This window comes from Xenopus laevis, chromosome 6L (assembly GCF_017654675.1).
Source record: "Xenopus laevis strain J_2021 chromosome 6L, Xenopus_laevis_v10.1, whole genome shotgun sequence".
Classification (NCBI taxonomy): domain Eukaryota; kingdom Metazoa; phylum Chordata; class Amphibia; order Anura; family Pipidae; genus Xenopus; species Xenopus laevis.
The window spans coordinates 118,969,829-118,988,968 of NC_054381.1; the positions used below are offsets into that span (position 1 = coordinate 118,969,829).

At 39.6% G+C, this 19,140-nt stretch overlaps 1 protein-coding gene across 1 annotated transcript; it reads right to left on the minus strand.

Annotated features, from left to right (window-relative positions):
* Nucleotides 1-3,438: 3,438 nt before the first annotated feature.
* Nucleotides 3,439-12,984, minus strand: opn7a.L (opsin 7, alpha L homeolog). Its single transcript, XM_018266907.2, has 5 exons — nucleotides 12,821-12,984; nucleotides 10,599-10,761; nucleotides 9,786-9,913; nucleotides 6,367-6,701; nucleotides 3,439-4,318 (listed from the first exon to the last, which is right to left on the minus strand). Exons 1-5 carry the CDS (start codon nucleotides 12,927-12,929, stop codon nucleotides 3,707-3,709), a joined length of 1,347 nt encoding a protein of 448 aa, XP_018122396.2. The 5' UTR covers nucleotides 12,930-12,984; the 3' UTR covers nucleotides 3,439-3,706.
* Nucleotides 12,985-19,140: the final 6,156 nt, after the last annotated feature.

Consider the following 19,140-nt stretch of genomic DNA (forward strand, 5'->3'; position numbering starts at 1 on the left):
GAAGTCTGCAGGGGTTTGAGGGACATTTTAGCTTAGGTAGCTTTGCTGGCTAGTAATCTACCTTCTACTGCAGTGCTCTGTATGTAGCTGCAGTGGGCAGCTGTCCTGCTTCTGATCTCATCTGCTGACTGCTGCAATAACAGTAGTCCTTGTAAGGACTGCTTTTATTTATTTTTTTGTTGTTTTACTACTACTACTACTACTACTACTATAAGAGCCCAGTGCTATTAGTCTAGCAGTGTTGGGGAGTGGGACTGGTGTGCTAATCTGCTGCTCCTAGTAGTTCAGCAGCACCAACTTTAATTTTTTTTTTTTAATATTCATTTTTTTTTTATTTTACTTTTTTTATTTTACTACCGCTGTAGTAGTGTATAAGTTGACCTTTTAGGCATTATTTGCCCTGTAGGCATTATTTGCACACTGTTTTCTTCAACCCGCCATCTAGCTGTGTGACCTTGTTCACATTCTGTCTAAATATCCATAATATTACCGTCTCCAGAAAAAACACCGGAGTGACTTTTTTCAAGCAGCCATAATATATTTTACGTAATCCGTATCCACCGCTGTAGTAGTGTATACGTTGACCTTGTAGGCATTGTTTGCCCAGTTTTTTTGGCCGCAGCCACTGAAGCACAGAGGCCAGAAAAAATATGCCATATAAATGCTGAAAATAGTCATTTTTGCCATACGTTGACTCAACGTATATGGCAAAAAATGACTATTTTCAGCATTTATATGGCATATTTTTTATGGCAACTGTGCTTCAGTGGCTGCGTCCAAAAAAACTGGGCAAACAATGCCTACAAGGTCAACGTATGGCAGTTGTTTAAAGAGAACAGTAGATTACTAGCCAGCAAAGCTACCTAAGCTAAAATGTCCCTCAAATCCCTGCAGACTTCTGTCCCTCCAATACAGAGCAGTATCAAGCAGATTACTAGCCAGCAAACTTACTATCATCTGTCCCTGAAATCACTAACAGCTCTCCCCCTACACTATCTCTTCCAAGCACACACAGGCAGATTTTTCAGATACATTTTTGCCCTTGATCCCCCTCTGGCATGCCACTGTCCAGGTCGTTGCACCCTTTAAACAACTTTAAAATCATTTTTCTGGCCAGAAATGTCTTTTCTAGATGTTAAAGTTCGCCTTCCCATTGAAGTCTATGGGGTTCGCGAACCGTTCGCGAACCGCTCGCATTTTTGCGCAAGTTCGCGAATATGTTCGCGAACTTTTTTTCCGACGTTCGCTACATCCCTAGTCTTCATCAGATCCAACACGATGAGAGGAAACGGATGCGACGAAAATAAGGTTATAGAAATGTTGGACCTTGTTGCTGTGTGCATCCGACACGACGGTTGTATGCGAGCGCTGCACGTTGCTTCTTCATCCGTCAGCCGTTTCGTGACGGATGCACGCAGCAACAAGGTCCGACATTTCTATTGCTTACTGTATTTTCATCTCATCCGTTTCCTCTAAACGTGTCGGATCTGATGAAGACGCACCGTGGAGTTCAGCCCAAATTCAGCACTTATTTGCACATGTGCACACACATACACACAGGGACAGGTTTATTATGTGGCATAAAAAAATGGAGGGATAATTATCCACATACCTTTCATTTTATTCTGACCTACTTATTGGTTGCTAATAACAGCTGCACATGTGGAATTTAGGTCCAGTGTTTACACCATTCTGAGCAATACCCAGCATGCTTTGTAAACATTTATGATTATGGCACAAACTGCATTTTAATTCGCATGAATGGAATGCACAACAGGTTTTCCGAGCACTCACTGCTACTTACTGCCACTTAAAAATACATTTGTTCTTAAATAATGGTGGACCCTAGACTGATATTAATCTTGTTAATTGTTTTTTTTTTTTGTTTTTTTTTTAACAACAGCAGTTTGCTAGTCCACCTCCATATATGTGTAATTGTATAGTAGTTACTGGCTGGGTATTGGCATGCATAGAGCATAATCAGGGAGCAGAGTGCTTTCATCTGGCCACATCATAAGATGACATTTACTTTTCATTCAGACGAATAAATGAATGGATTATAACTTTGCTTCCAAATGAAAGTCCTTTACCAGAGATGTTTGCATGTAATTTATTAAATCCTTAAGGGATACTTAAGGAATGTAAAATAATTTGGAATTCATTCTGTTACCATAATTTGAAATTCATTCCGTTTCCTTACATAGAAAAGCTTATCCATACCAGCCGTTTGACAGCTGATATTTTCTCCCTCTGGACCCTGGGCACAAATGCAGGCAGGTCTGTCCATCAAATGAATTTGCCTAGGTCAGACGGATGTGCATATGGGACTGTTGATGTACCAGCCTTGGGTAGGATAGCAATCATAGCAGGGATCAGTGAACTTTCGTGGCTAGAAATGAGCCTGCAGATTTCTGTAGTAGAATTCTTACTAAACATTCAAAAACATTCAGCAGTTCTAGAGCAGATAAAAAAAAACATTTCAACATTAATGACTTCAAATAACCGGTAAAAATGTTGGATTCAGCTTAATTTAAAGGGACACTATCGGTTCACATTTTCCATCAGAACTAGGATTAGCATTGACTTAAGGTAGCTGTACATTCTGCAAGACAACCTGAGAGTTTTATCTGGAATGGAAATATCAAATAAGATGTTTATGGTATTAGCTGGTCACATCTCCACTGACATCACACCACTCCCTCTTCTCCATAACCACACTACTCAGAGGCCAATTGTAATGGAAATATAAGCACAGTAGAAGCCAAGTGGTTTCATAAGATTTTTGGTATATGTATGGAAAACCCTCCCCTGATTTTGACCAATATCCTTGTCCTTTGGATATCGGTTGGTTCAAGAATCAGGCAGATTCAAATTTTAATCTGCTGATGCACCATGTCGGCCAATTCACGGTACATCAGCAGATGAAGCAATGAAGAAAAGCTGCAGCTCCACTTCAATTCCTGCTGTTCTGTTTGACCCACTTGTCGATCACGCAGATAGAATACGCATCTGGGCCACATATGGCAACCTTAAAGGAGAAGGAAAGCTACCGAGGCAGTTTACTGCTGATAGATTAGCCACAATAGTGCAAGCTAGAATGCTATATTTATTCTGAAGAATGCGTTACCATACCTGAGCAAACAGCTCTAGAATTCTCTGTTTGTTAAGGATAGCAGCTGCAGTATTAGCTTGGTGTGACCTCACTTCCTGCTTGAGTCTCTCCCTGCTCACTTATAGCTCTGGGCTCAGATTACAGCAGGGAGGGGAGGAGGGAGGGGGAGAGGAGCAAACTGAGCATGCTCAAGCCCATGCCCTGGAGGTTTAAGATGAAAACAAGAAGTCTGATACAGAAGCCCATGTGTACACAATAGAAGGAAAGAAATGTGGTGTTTCTTTTGACAGAGGACTCAGAGCAGCTTTACTTTGAGGGTTTACTGGTGTATTTATAAAGACCTTTCTGAAAAAGCTTACTTCATTTTAACCTTTCCTTCTCCTTTAAGGCTAGTGTCACATGACAGTGCATACATATTTGTGTGACCATAGCCTAAAACTGCAGGCAGAGCAAGAAATACTTCACACAGCTGAGAAATAAAGCTAATGGAAAATAGTTACTGTATATATTCAGATTTCAATATTTCCATTAGGCAATAAATAAAACTGACTGTTTAAAGTTTTAACAATGCTCTAAAAGCAAATCGACATTATCTCAGTAAACACATTTACTACAGATCGGGATCACTTCTAAAGTAATTTCCAAGTCGTCACTTTCAGTTCTTTTCTGCCCATGCACAATGACTTTTATTGACTTTCTTGCCCCATTCTTCCTCTTCGCTTGCTCATTTGAGTCCAAACTTATGCCATCTTGTTCAGTGTGTGGTGTTGGACCCAACATCTCGTGGCAGCAATGTGGATAATTTTTGAAGTATTCAAATGTGTCTTTGCATGTTTCACAAGAGTAATTTGGAAACTCCTCCATGGATTTGTCTGAGCCGCAGGCTGATGTGTTCCTTTTGTTTAAAAGCTTGCGAAACAGTTGAATTACAGAGAGATAATGGCAGCTATTCAGAGATTCCATGTAAAGACAAAACCTTGCGCAGATCTGCGCTGCAGGGAAGTGCTTGGTGAGGATATTGCGAAAATTGGGTTTCAAGAAGAGGTAAATAATTGGATTGTAAATTGTTGAGGATTTGGCAAAAACAGCAGGTACCGCAAATAACATAGGTGGAATAATTTCTATTGATCCGAAGGACGCCCACATGGCGATAACTGCATATGGGCTCCAAGCTGTTAAAAATCCAATACACACGGCAATGCTGAGCTGCAAGAAAGACACAAAACTTTGTATGAGTTGTATACAATATAGAAGGAAACATATTTTCAGATTTTGATATATTTAAAGGACCAGTAACATCAAAAAATTAAATTGTTTTAAAGGAATAAAAATATAATGCAGTGTTGTCCTGCACTAGTAAAACTGCTGTGTTTGCATCAGAAACACTCCTATTGTTTAAATAAATAAGATGCTGTGTAGCCATGGGAGCAGCTATTCAAAGGAAAAAAGGTTCAAGTTACACAGCAGATAAGCTCTGTAGAACATAATGGTATCTGTTATCCACTATTTATCCTGTGCCATATAGCCGTTTTTCAATTTCCACCATTGCTACTCAGCAGCTTGTTTATAACTATAGTAGTGTTTCTGAAGCAAACACATCAGTTTTACCAGTGCAGGGCAACACTGCATGATATTTTCATTACTTTAAAACACTTTCAGTTTTTGGTGTTACTGTGCCTTTAAGCTTCGCATTATACCTCGGCGGGCTGTTTATTTTTCCTAAATAAATTATTTTCCTTCTGGCTGTTTCCATTTGCATAATCTGCTTCTAAATAAATTGATTGGCTTTGAACTTAGAGGCTCCCGTGATCCTAACAAAATGTGGATACGGTACTAGTGAAATACAAGAAATGGGTGTCAATATATGACCTTCTAGTATGTGCATTTCATGTAACCTAGATTTTTGTCAATCCTAATTATTTTACACAGTGGAAACAAATGTGTTGATAATTTCGGGAAATGTAAATAAAGTGGGAGATGATGACTCTGTGTGGGGACCTTAGGGTAAGGCCAGACCAGGAGATTCGGGGAGATTTTGTCGCCTGGCGACTTATCGCCACGTCTTTTGCGCGACTATCTCCCCGAACTGCCTCAGCATCTTTTCCCCATAGGCTACCTGCGCTAATGCACACGCGGCAATGCGTTTTCAATAGTCGCCCAAAGTTGCCTCCCTTGTGTTAGGGAGCTGCTATCTGGTTACCTTCTCATTGTTCTTTTTGTTTGGCTGCTGGGGGGGGGGGAAAGGGAGGGGTTATATCACTCCAACTTGCAGTAAAGAGTGATTGAAGTTTACCAGAACACAAGTCACATGACTTGGGGCAGCTGGGAAATTGACAAAATGTCTAGCCCCATGTCAGATTTCAAAATTGAATATAAAAAAAATCTGTTTGCACTTTTGAGAAATGGATTTCAGTGCAGAATTCTGCTGGAGCAGCACTATTAACTGATTCATTTTGAGAAAATCTTTTTTCCCATGACAGTATTCCTTTAATATTTTTGTTAGACTGCTATTGCATTGGGATTTTTTTTATTGCACATATCACACTTTTAAAGGGGTGGTTTATATTTTAGGTAACGTTTAGTATGTTATAGAATCTCTAGGTTTGCCATCTTTTGCAATGGTGGAGACCGGGCAGGGGGGTGGGCTGTGACATCAGGGGGCAGGGCCATGACATAGATGGGAGTGTCCAAGACATCAGAGGGTGGGGCTATGATGTGGCAATCGCCGATTGACCGATCGCCGTGTCAATCAAGATGGTAACCCTAGTTATCTCTAAGCCACTTTTCAACTGGTCTTCATTTTTTATTTTTTTATAATTATTTCGCCTTTATCTTCTGATTGTTTCCAGGGATCACTACCCACTTCTAAAAACAAATGCTCTGTAAGACTAAGAATGTAATGTTATACTACTTTTTATTAATCATATTTCAATTCAGTCCCTCTCCTATTCATATTCCAGTCTCTTATTCAAATCAATCATGGTTGCTAGGGTCATTTGGTAAAACTAGTTTGCTTAAGATTCAAATTGAAGAGCTGTTGAATAAAAAGCTAAATAACTCAAAAACCAAAAAATAATAAAAAATGAAAACAAATTGCAAATTGTCTCAGAATATCCCTCTCTACATCATACTAAAAGTTAACACAAAGATGAACAACCGCTTTTAAACAAATACCAGGTGATATATTGTTGAAACACAAACACATGCAGCAACCATGCATAAAAGTCATAATAATAATAATAATAATAATATACCTTAACTATGATAATTTGCACATTGTTCATGCTGGATGGACCCACACCATGCTGCGCCACTGCTTTACGAGAACCCTTCACAGTTATCAGGATCAGTGTATAGGAGGTAATTATAATTCCGCATGGAATAACAAAGCACAGTACAAAGAGTGTTGTTGTGTAGGACATTGCTAGTCTGCTTTCATTCGAAGAGTACCAGTCAATACAGCAAGCTGTACCATATGGTTCCGCTCCGTATTCTCCCCAGTGCAAGAGGGGTGAAAAAGCAAAAATGGCTGCATATACCCAGGCACAGGCAACAAGCAAACATCCCTGCTTTTCACCAAACCTGTTTCCTGACAAAAACAGAAAGAAGCAAAATATTACTCACTAGTTAAATGTATATCCAACACCTAAACATTCTCCTGTCTCTTTTTCTATGATAAACAAGTCCCATTGGTCAAACTAATCTCATGTATTTTTATTGGTAGATGAGAAACAAAGATTCAGGGGGTTATTTATCAAAGTCCAAATTTATCTCAATATTTTCTGCTATTTTCTAAACTCTGTATGCAAAAATTTGTGTTTTTTTTTTATTATAAAATCTGACAAATCACACATTTTTCGGAATTTATTAAACCCCCGAGGATGGAAAAGTCTGAATCTGAAAATCCAGCATCTCAGACCTGTCGAGGTTGCATATAAGTCAGTGGGAGAAGTCCCAATGATTTTTAGATGTGCGCTGGGTTTCGTGCAATACCCCAACGTTTTTGGAGTTTTCAGGTGAAAATTCAAAAAAAAAACACGAAAATAAGATGGAAAAATCGGAAAAAAAATCACGAGAATCAGTTTTTTTCCCGCAAAGCAAAATTTCAGGAAAATGTAATAATAAGTAAGCATAAAAAACTCGAGCGGGTTTGATCTAAGTTTGTAGCAGAAAATATTGAGATAAATTTGGACTTTGATAAATAACCCCCTTATATGTGCTGAATTAGTAACACAGTGGCCCTCCCATCTATTTTCCATCATGTCTCCTATCAAACTCAAAGACTAATTATCTATCTTGTACAGAAATAACTTTTAAGTATGTTATCTGTCTTGTACAGTTAACTTTTAGTATGTTATAGAATAGACAATTATTAGCAACTTTTTCAGACTTGATTTTTTTATAGATTTTGAATAAAACCAGACCCCAGCTAAAAAAAACAACTCTGCTAGGCTACAAATTGATTGTTATTACTACTTTTTATTGCTCAGTTTTTCCAATCAGACCCTTTCCTATTCATACAACTCTTATTCAAATCAGTGCATGGTTGCTAGGGTAATTTGGACCCTAGCAACCATATTGCAGAAAGTGCAAACTGGCTATTGGCTGAATAAACAGCTAAATAACTCAAAAACTACAAATAATAAAAACTGAAAACCAATTGCAAATTATCTCAGAATATCACTCCCTACATCATACTAAGGTTTTTTTTTATTAAGGTTCAAGTTGAGTTGGTTCAAGTTTTCTTGGTTATTTTTTTGGTCAAAAAATCACATGTTGGGGTTATAAAAAAAAAATGGAGTCATGTAGGAGTCAATGGCAGAGGTTACGTGATTCATTTGAAAATGTTAATAGCCTGCATGATGTTCAGGGTTTTTTTGCAGGGTTTTGCCCAAAAACTCGATCAATTCGAGTAATTCGAGTTTTTTTTCCGCAGAAAACTGGATTCATTTGAGTTTTCGGGTTTCACAATTTGAACTTGCAGAATGGAGTATTTTTCATTAGCGTTTTTTCTTAAAAAAGAGACCATTCGAGTTGTGAGTTTGTTCAAGTTCATTTGAGGTATAAAAAAAACTCTAACATTCGACATTTGATAAACAACCCTTAAAAGTTAACTCAAAAGTCAACCCCTTTATCATGAATTCAATTACTTGAATCGGTAAACATAAAAATCTTTCTTGGCTACAGTGTATTTTTCCTTCTAAAAGGAGGATTCCTGGCATGAGACAACCAAGATCCTGGGGTATAACTACTGCAGACTGGCCATCTGTGAATTTGGGCAAATGCCCATTGGGCCGTTGTCTGTGTGATGTAAATGGGCCGCACAGGCCTCTCTGCACAGCCTGCTCTCCCAATACTGTAGATTTAATGAGGCTGCTGTTGCTGACAAACACCACTAGATGTTGCCCAGTTCTCTAGTGACTGCAGCTCCTCTGCAGTTCTTCAAAGTAACCATTAGGTGTCAGCACTTCTGGAACCTGTAACTTTCACATTTTGAAAGTTTCCATTGAACACCAATGATCTTTTTTTTTTCTTTGAAAGCCCTGACCACCAATGTTTTTTTGGTAATTGTAATGGGGAACCCTGGCCACCAATGTTTTTTTATTTATTTTTTTACTTGGGGGTCCGGCCACCATTTCTTTTTTTCTTGGGGGTAGGGTTGCCACCTGGCCGGTATTTTACCAGCCTGGCCAGTAAAAATGATGGTTGATCCCAATGTTATTAATAGGGAAAAAAGATAAATATATAGGAAGGCCGGTATTTCTTTCCAGAAAAGGTGGCAACCCTACTAGTGGGGGGGCTGGCCACCAACGTTTTTTTGACTGGGGGGCTGGTCACCACATTTTTTTTACTTTTTATCGGAGGCCCTGACCCCCTTTTCCCCCTTTTTATTGGGGGGCCCTGACCATCAATATTTTCTTTTTAGCTTGTGTGGGTGGGGGAGCTTAGTCGCCAATGTCACACATGTATACCGGTATGGGACCTGTTATTCAGAATGCTCAAGAGCTGGGGGGGTTTGGAAAATGGATCTTTCCAAAATTTGGATCTTCATACCTTAAGTCTACTAGAAAATCATGTAAACATTAAATAAACCCAATAATCTAATTTTGCTCCCAATAAAAACGAATTATATCTTAGTTTGGCTTAAGTACAAGGTTCTGTTTTATCATTACAGAGAAAATGAAATCAATTTTAAACATTTGAATTGTTTGATTATAATGGAGTGTATGGGAGATGGCCTTTCTGTAATTTGGAGCTTTCTGAATAACCAATCCCATACCTGAAGTGGGGCTCTTTGATTTTTTTGCCAGGGCTGCTTTTTTCTCCCAGTCCTGTCCTGGTCTTAGCAAAGTTTTTTCACACTGATGGCCAAATATTTCAGGGTCAAACAATATCCAATAGTCGATGATGTACATCATCCTGGAGCTAGTGGGAGGTCCAAGGGTCCTAGTGGGGTCACATATGGACATAAACCTTTAGTTGGACAGCACTTGCCTGAATCCCAGTGAGCATGTTTTGTACTGACATTGCGGTCTTGGGAAATTGAGGACAATGACAAAATTACAAAAAGCAGTTTTAACCCCCGTTTAAAAAATCCTAGCGATATCAGTCGTAACCTAATACACAGTGTGTCCTTTCCCTCATGCTCAGTTGTCACACCACACAAACTAACCATACACAGGAAAGCAGACTTTCATACAGCAGATTGTACTCAGTAGTGTAACAGTTGATAGGCTGCATATGCCAAACAGCACACCACAAAACGCGTAGAACAGACATACGTGTCTTCCATATATCCACCTGAAAATGGGAAGAGAATAGAAATATTATTTTTGTAAAACTACATTCTGAATATAATCTTTGTAAAAATTTGTCATTGTATGAATAGAATGGCATTTGGAATTTTAAAATCTGCCCGGGTATATAAATATATATACAGTATTCCCGATTAAAAGCTTAAAGGAGAAGGAAAGGTTAAAACTAAGTATGCCTTATCAGAAAGGTCCACCTTAATATACCAGTTACCAGTAAACCCTCAAAGTAGTGCTGCTCTGAGTTCTCTGTCAAAAGAAACACCACATTTCTTTCCTTCTATTGTGTACACATGGGCTTCTGTATCAGACTTCCTGCTTTCAGCATAAACCTCCTTGCCCCGGGCGTGAGCATGCTCAGTTTGTTCCTCTCCCCCCCCCCTTCTCTGCTCTAATCTGAGCCAAGATAATTGAGCAGGAAGAGACTCAGGCAGGAAGTGATGTCACACCAAGCTAATACTACAGCTGCTATCCTAGACAAACAGAGAGCTTTTAGAGATTTTTACTCAGGCATGGTAAAGCATTCTACAGAATAAATAAAGCATTCTAGCTTGCACTATTGCAGCTAATCTATTGGCAATAAAATGCCTCCGTAGCTTTCCTTCTCCTTTAAACGAGATTCATTTTCCCATTTGCTGTTTGCTAATTCATATCTCATAAAGAAGAAGTCAAACCTGTGAGAAAAGCTGGAGGAAATGGCAAGAGGGTACAAGGTGACAGTCATTCCCAGGTCACTTAAGGCAAGGTTAACTATGAAATATTCAGCTGGTTTCAGCAAGTGCCTCCGCTTATAGGAAATATACAGCAGAATGCCGTTTCCTAGTACAGAACATATTCCTGTGTATAAGAGGAAAGAGATCAGTCAGTGGTGATATTTGTGCAGTGTTTCTACACGGACGGGGATTGCAGAACGCAAGACTTTTGGGAAGTGACAACTTTCAACTGTTATGATCCTGAGCAGGAAATTGGATCCTCATGCATGTGACTCTTATAAACCGTAGGATTTTTTCTCATATTGCAGGGTGCAGCTTCCCACTTGGTTTGGTAATTCAGAACATTTTACCATCAAAGAGGATGTTCCTGGCTCCTGCACTTATACTTATATACCTTCCTGCAGGAGACTTCCTTTACTTTAAAGGTATGTGTGTGATTTGAATATTACCTTGAACTATTTCAATTTGAAAGAACTTTTTTACCTCCTTACAATTAATTGGTTTTGAAGGTGTTCAACATTTACCGTCATGTCATCATCTCTGATATTTAAAGGGAATGTCTACCCAAAAAATATTTTTTGCCTAATAAAAGAAAACAGAATTATTCTATGGTTTTCAAGTTATATGTATATGTATCGCTATTGAAAGCAGTGTCTGTCCCTTTCTATTCTCTGCCCTGGTGACTCAGACTGTAGATACAATGTAAGACCAATGTTGCTTTCAATAGTAAGTGTTTTTACAAATAACTTTAAAGCAGTGACGTTTTTTTTAATAAATTTTCTATTTTAAGGCTGACTTGCCTTGGTTTAGCTTTTGTACATATGTAATCCAAATATAAACTGAGGGGTCCTTTGCTACAACTGGTGCATTGTGGAATATGCAAAAACTTTGTTTAAATTGTGCCTTAACACCCTGTCTTATAGTGAGCACCTTAAAGGGATCCTGTCATCGGAAAACGCATCAGTTAATAGTGCTGCTTCAGCAGACTTCTGCACTGAAATCCATTTCTCAAAAAGATTTTTTTATATTCAATTTTGAAATCTGACATGGGGCTAGACATTTTGTCAATTTCCCAGCTGCCCCTGGTCATGTGACTTGTGCCTGCACTTTAGGAGAGAAATGCTTTCTGGCAGGCTGCTGTTTTTCCATCTCAATGTAACTGGAGTCTCAGTGGGACATGGGTTTTTACTATTGAGTGCTGTTCTTAGATCTACCAGGCAGCTGTTATCTTGTGTTGGGGAGCTGTTATCTGGTTACCTTCCCATTGTTCTTTTGTTTGACTGCTGGGGGGAAAAGGGGAGGGGGGGATATCACTCGAACTTGCAGTACAGCAGTAAAGAGTGATTGAAGTTTATCAGAGCACAAGTCACATGACTTGGGGAAGCTGGGAAATTGACAATATGTCTAGCCCCATGTCAGATTTCAAAATTGAATATAAAAAAATCTGTTTGCTCTTTTGAGAAATGGATTTCAGTGCAGAATTCTGTTGGAGCAGCACTATTAACTGATTCATTTTGAAAAAACATTTTTTCCCCATGACAGTATACCTTTAAGGCACAAATCCTTCTGCTCAAAAATTGAACACAAGGAGCTGCTCTTGCCTGATTAATACAGTTTTGCCTGCATTTTGCAGTGCAGTATACAGTATATAAGTAACTTGCAGAGTGCAGTGCCGGTAGAGTATGGTTCAGACAAAGTTCTGGTTGCTCTTGCACTTGTGCTGGGCCATTAATAAATGATCCCTGCTTAGATGTATATGATAATTGTGTGCCCAGTTGGGCCCCTACCCACACATATAGTCACGGAGTTGGTATTAATTAGTCTGTTTTAGTTGTTCTGCAACCCAGTTCTTTCATTTCAATTTGATGTTTGTTTGCCTGTTTGTAAACTGCATAATTGTCTGCACAACCAGTTGCAGAAAACTGGGAGGTGCTGAATAGTATTTGCAAAACTGATGAGACGACTGTAGTTACTAACAAGAATTGCAGCTACAATTGTGAGCACGGAGGTCTTCATTGAAATATATTTCCCTATGAAATAAAAATACAGTGAAAGGGGCAATGCACAATCCGTGACTGCTATGCCTGCTACTTACCCTTTCAGGTAAGCTCTACCATTCCAATAATAATGAAAAAAATAATGTACCATAACTACATCATAAGAATAAATAAAGAGGAACTCACCAAATATTACATAAATGATTCCAAATATATTATCAGCTGAGTGTGGGATATGTGAATGGAATGATGTGTTTTTTAGTGTTAGTCCCATCTGAAAAAATATAAATAACATGTTCAGGAGGATAAAATATAATGAAAGTAGGAACACTTTAATCCGTTTCTTCTACATTTAGGGGCACATTTACGTAGTTCGAGTGAAGGAATAGAATAAAAAAACTTCGAATTTCGAATGATATTTTTGCCTACTTCGACCAGCGAATTGGCTACTTCGACTTTCGACTACGACTTCGAATTGAACGATTCGAACTAAAAAACGTTTGATTATTCGACCATTCGATAGTCTAAGTACTGTCTCTTTAAAAAAAAACTTCGACCCCCTACTTCGCCAAGTAAAACCTACCGAACCTCAATGTTAGCCTATGGGGAAGGTCCCCATAGGCTTTCTAACAAATTTTTGGTCGAAGGAAAATCGTTCGATCGATGGATTAAAATCCTTTGAATCGTCTGATTCAAACGAATTGCGGTAAATCCTTCGACTCCGATATTCGAAGTCGAAGGATTTAACTTCAACCCTAAGTAAATGTGCCCCTTAAAGTGGTGTAAAATGATTGGTCTGTTTTCTAGCCTAAGAAGAATCATTTACAACGTTGCTGGTGCCTCTATATTGAATACCTTGCAAAATGTTGCAACACAAAAGTCACAGTTATACAAAACGACACCAATAAGGCACATGCGTGTGTATGTTAATTTGGTCTATAGGGACTATTACAGCCTATGGATGAGTTTCCAAGCCATAGTGATAGATCTTGGTTGAAGAGGGGTCTTTAGGGCAATTTTTATACACACTACTATTATGTCCAAATGCATTAAAGTCAATGGTCGTCCAATTCATTTTGACGCGTGTTAATTTTATGCATGTGACAATTTTCACGTGCGGCAATTTTTTTTTGGCGGATTTTCCGCTGGTGAATCTTTGCCGCAGTTTCACAAATTTATTTGCGATCAGTGAAACACGGAAATTCGACCACGAATCCATGCCCGGTGAATTTATTCCTCCATCACTATTCAGTAAGTAAACAAAACATGCATTTGACCAAGGTAACACAAACGTTATTTTGGGGGCAGTATCCCCAAACATTATATCCTTGTGAACATCACAGTACCTGCCATACTGTATATACAGTAACTTAATTGTGCATACATTTTAATCAGCAAGCATTATTTGAGAGAAATTCTAATAAACAGACGATTTATCAGAATTCTTGGATCTGTGCATTGTATTTCCAGCATTATAAATCAAAAGGATTCCTTTACACCGTGGGAGTACTTAAATACAGTGCTGATAAGAAAGGGTAGGTAAATGGCAGCTGAGATGGATTTGTATTAAAGGGTATCAATATAATCCTTTGAAAATAACCTCTGCTTAATGCCATACTAACCAATTTCATTTTTCAGCTCCATGAATCTTTATAATAATAATCAATAGAAGCTTTGGAGGAAATGTCTGCAGGTTTATATAGGCCAAGAACAAATGGTTTCGTATCTCGTAGCTCTCTCTGCATGCCCTATGTATCTGTGCTGCGAGGAAATAAAAGACATCCTCTCATCAAATCTTGATTATTATGACATTTTGATTAATTCCTTCCAGGCATTAACCCAGAATGCATACAGATTAAATTCTAAATGCTGAAGAATGTCAGAGTTTGCTAATCAGCTTGTCAGTCCATCATGATTATAACACTTACATCACAAGTGAATTTGTAATACACGACTGCAAACCCAAGTGCAGAAGGGTATGGCACACACAAAGGCTTATACTGTGGCTCAAGAATTCCCTTCTTCTAGTCTCCATGTAGACGCCTGTTATTTGCACCAGTGAGGGCTTATTTATTAACATAGGGGCTAAATTGCACAAGTTCAAATGCCAGTCGTAACCAATCATCAAAAGTCATGTGAATAATTACGAATCACACACACAAAAAGATAATTTTCAAAAAAATATTTGCTACGCTCCGAACCTGAGAATCTATGAAATTGTCTTGGTTAGGTAAATGCCTTAAAGATGTCAACTTTCCCACAATTATTATATCTATTTCGCACATTACCAGTTAACCCTCCTATGACCACCCTGTTCAAGCTTCAATCTCTTTGCCAGAGATTTGTCTGGGGTGGTAAACGAGCAAGACTGAAAGCAAGTGTGACCCCTAGAAATAGACATAGAGGTGGTCTGGGTATCCCAAATTTCCGAATGTATTTCCTGGCAGCGCAATTAGCTCAGATGGTTGAATGGCATGTCACTGATAAATCTCCACTCTGGACGGAAATTGAACAATTTCTTGTTGGCAACTCTCTTCTTAGCAAACTTATTTGGTCTAAAGGGATTGTTCACTCTACCTTACCTCCCACAGTGAACCATTCTCTATCAATTTGGAAGAATATTCGTGATTTACACCCATTAGTTTCATATTATGGGCCAGCGTTATCTATATTGTATAACTCAGAGTTCCCCCCAGGTCAGGCAAGAGGGGCTTTTTTGTGGTGGCATTTGAACAATCTTTCTACAATATTCCAACTAACTCAAGGACATAAGTTTATTGATAGCCATACTCTATCTGATAAATATCAAATGCCTACCTCTGAAACATTCAGATACGCTCAGATAAGACACTATTTCTTATCCATAATAGGGAATAACCCTCATACTTTACCCCCTCCTACTATGTTTGAGCAATTATGTCTTCACTCTATCCCATATAAAGGTGTTATCTCTAGAATTTATGACCAGTTGGTACACCAACAGCCATTGAAGGAATTACTATTTGTAAGGCAATGGGAACAGGCGCTACATGTAACCCTTGAAGAAGATTGGCTAGATAGGTATGACAAAATGTTCCCCTAGCATCTTAATTCAGGGAACGTCTCAAAAGGTCATGACAAGGTGGTTTTTAAATGGTATCCAGCCTCATCTTCCACGTGTTTTCAGGATTGCGGACAGATTGGTTCCTACTTACATGTATGGTGGTCCTGCCCCAAAGCAGTTAGATTTTGGACCAGAATTTATACAATGATTGCTAGTGTTACAGGGTTAAACTTAAGCAAAACCCCTGCAGAAGCTCTATTACATGGTAGATTGACTGGATGTAATACATATGGAAAAAAGCTCATTTGTAGAGAAACTCACTATTGTAGCTAGTGGTGAAATGGATAATTTTCACAAGATCTGGGACCTATGGATCCAGTATAGAGGGATTGCAGTATGATATTATATCCTAATAAAAGCAAAACCGTTGTCAGTTTGCTTAGAAGAAAATGCCCAAAATACTTGTTACTCACCCCTCTGCGCAGGTCCTGTCCACAGAGTTCACAGGCGCCATCTTCTCCCAAGCGGTCTTCTTCTTGCTTTGACTGGCGTTTTTGTCGCATGCGCAGTAGGAGCATTTACTGGTACAGATCTACTGCTCATGCGCCGAATGTCATGAAGTTTTCCGATTTCACTTTGTGGCATTCGGCGCATTCGCAGTAGATCCGTACCGGTAAATGCTCCTACTGCGCATGCACCAGAAGATGCCGATTAATCCAGGAAGAAGACCGCTTGGGAGAAGATGGCGTCTGTGAACTCTGTGGACAGGACCTGCGCAGAGAGGTGAGTAACAAGTTAGGGGCATTTGCCCGGGGGGACAGGTGGGCCAGGGGGGAGGAGGGGCAACACAGGGGAGGGGGGAGTTTTGCACCCAGGGGGTTTCCTTCTCCTTTAAGGCCCCCATACACCGGCTGATGAAAGCTGCCGACAGACCAAGTTGGCAGCTTATTGGCCGTATGTGGGTCCATCAGAAGGGCTTCCCAAATCGATATCTGGCCCAGATCTCAATCGAGCAGGTTAAAAAATCCCGTCGGATCACGGCCACATCTGTGCATTTATGCGGTCCCACAGTCTGACCGCCCGTATCGGATGTATTATGATCTGATCGTTGGGCTCTATGGCCCGATATCGGCCACTTCAATGTGGGCATATAGGGGAGAGATCCGCTTATTTGGCAACATCACCAAACGAGCGGATCTCTATGTCTATGGCCACCTTTAGAAAGCAATTGGAAAAAGTCTTTATTTCTGATAAACTATCTGAAACCAACTGAACTTTAAAGGGATTGTTCACCTTCCAACAATTTAGGGCCTATTTACTAACATTCAAATTTCAAAAAAAAAATGTGTGTGTTTTTTAGTTCTCCAAAACGCTAAACCTTTTTATAAAGTGTAAAAAACATGGAAAACTCTAATACAAATCTATGCCGTGTAAAAGCTGTTCAGGTCCTATACAAGGGGCAGCTGCACTGATCCTATTTGTCTATTTTTAATCAATTCTGACTTTTAGTGGTTTTAGGATTTTTTTTTCACAAGTATTTCACCGAAATTCTCAAATTAATCGAGGTTTTCAAGGTTTTTATATTTTTATTCGGATTGCATTTTTTCTGTTCATGCTTTTATATTTGGATTGTTTAATAAACTACATGGCGTTTGTGGTTTTAGAGAAAATGGGTTTATTCATTCTAGTTCACTAGAAATAAAAACTTTTTCATTTACTTTCAATTTTGTAATTGTGACTGTTTTTCTAACACTGAAGTTCAAAGTTTCATTTGCACCTTATTATATCTTTCTAATGCTCAGAGAGGGGGCAACTAATGGATCAACTAATGTAGCAAATTGTAACAGTACAGAATCTGCACCTGGATTGCTGAGCTGCCGGACTGAAACACCAGAGACAGGAACGTTACACTTTAAAAAAATTTTCCTTAAAAAGGAAAGCAATTAAAAAAAGTATGTATTTCTGGTGAACAATCTGACAACAACTCAACTGAAAAAAGGTGTTTGGAAGGTGAACAATCTTGAATAACGTATACCCTGTGGTCACTGTATGGCACATTTAATTGATCCTCATTTCAGTATTTAAATTGGTTTGCACATACATTTGCACCTTCCCAGGAGGCCTGTGATCTTTGCTTGGATTAGTAGCCAGTTTGATTTTCCATACTGAACATTACATATTTTCTAACTGGATTTTGAGAGTCAGTTTCCTCTGAAGGGAAAGAGTTAAAGCCCAATTTAGCAGGGTTGTCCCTCCTGGCATGAGGCCATTTCTTCACACACTGGTGATTCTGTTGAGCATATAGCAAATCAATCCCAGTATCAGTGGGATCCCTTGGGGACAGAAACATAGATTAACGGGTCAAAGGACATATTCCTTTGTGTGACAAGTGCTAGACATATTCAGTCCATACATTAGAGTTATACACATTGCAGCTGTTGGTGAAGTGGGAGCAGTGGTGTAACTTGATGGGAGTGGATGCGAGAGAGTGTGCCGGGCGCCTCTGTAGATTTTTTAGCAGGGAGGGCGGCACACTCTCTCCCGCCCACTCCAATCTCTCCTATGCCCCACCCATGTCCTACCGTTATCCTGCCCTGACTCCGCCCACTCCCACTTGGCTCCGCCCACTCTCATCCCTCCTACACCCCACCCATGTCCCACCACTGTCCAGCCCAACTCCGCCCACTCCCATCCCGTCTACACCCCACCCATGTCCCCCGCTGTCCTGCCCTGACTCCACCCATTCCCACCCGACGAGCCCACTCCCATCCCACCCATGCCCCACCAATATCCCACCACTGTCCAGCCCTGACTCCGCCCACTCCCATTCGACTCCATCCACTCCCGTCCGACTTGTTTCCCCCTTCCTCACCTGTAAGACAGAGCAGCTGGGGAGGAGGGTTTTTTATTAGCTCTAGAGGAAGCAGACCCCACAATCTGGGCACCCTGTTCCCTCATGTGACTGCAGGGCCTGCTTCCTCTATAGTTATGCCACTGTGTGGGAGTTACAGTTTAGTCACAGTGATAAAGCTGCAAGCTGGAGCCTTTAAGTTATTCAATCCACCTCAGATGGGGGCCACGGACCTTTCTGAGTTACATTGGGCCTGCTCTGCTCTAACTGCATATAAATATGGTGAATATTTGGCAAAAATTCCAGCATCACTGCCTGTGCACCTTTAAACAACCTATTCATCAATACTGGAGCAATATGAGCATCTAGTTGTAAATAATATAAAGGGTAACATGTGGGCATAGTGTGGGCATTCTCATGTATGACATTCAGATACTATTCAGGTCAGTCCTACTTTTAACAGGTTCTCATAGTCAGGTATAAAGAGAAGGATTCCACTGCAACTTCAGCATCGCACAATTCATCTGCCACCTGAATTACAATAGATACCACTATGTTAAAGGAACGCTAGGCAATACGATATTTTGTGCCTAACACTGCATTGGTTCAACA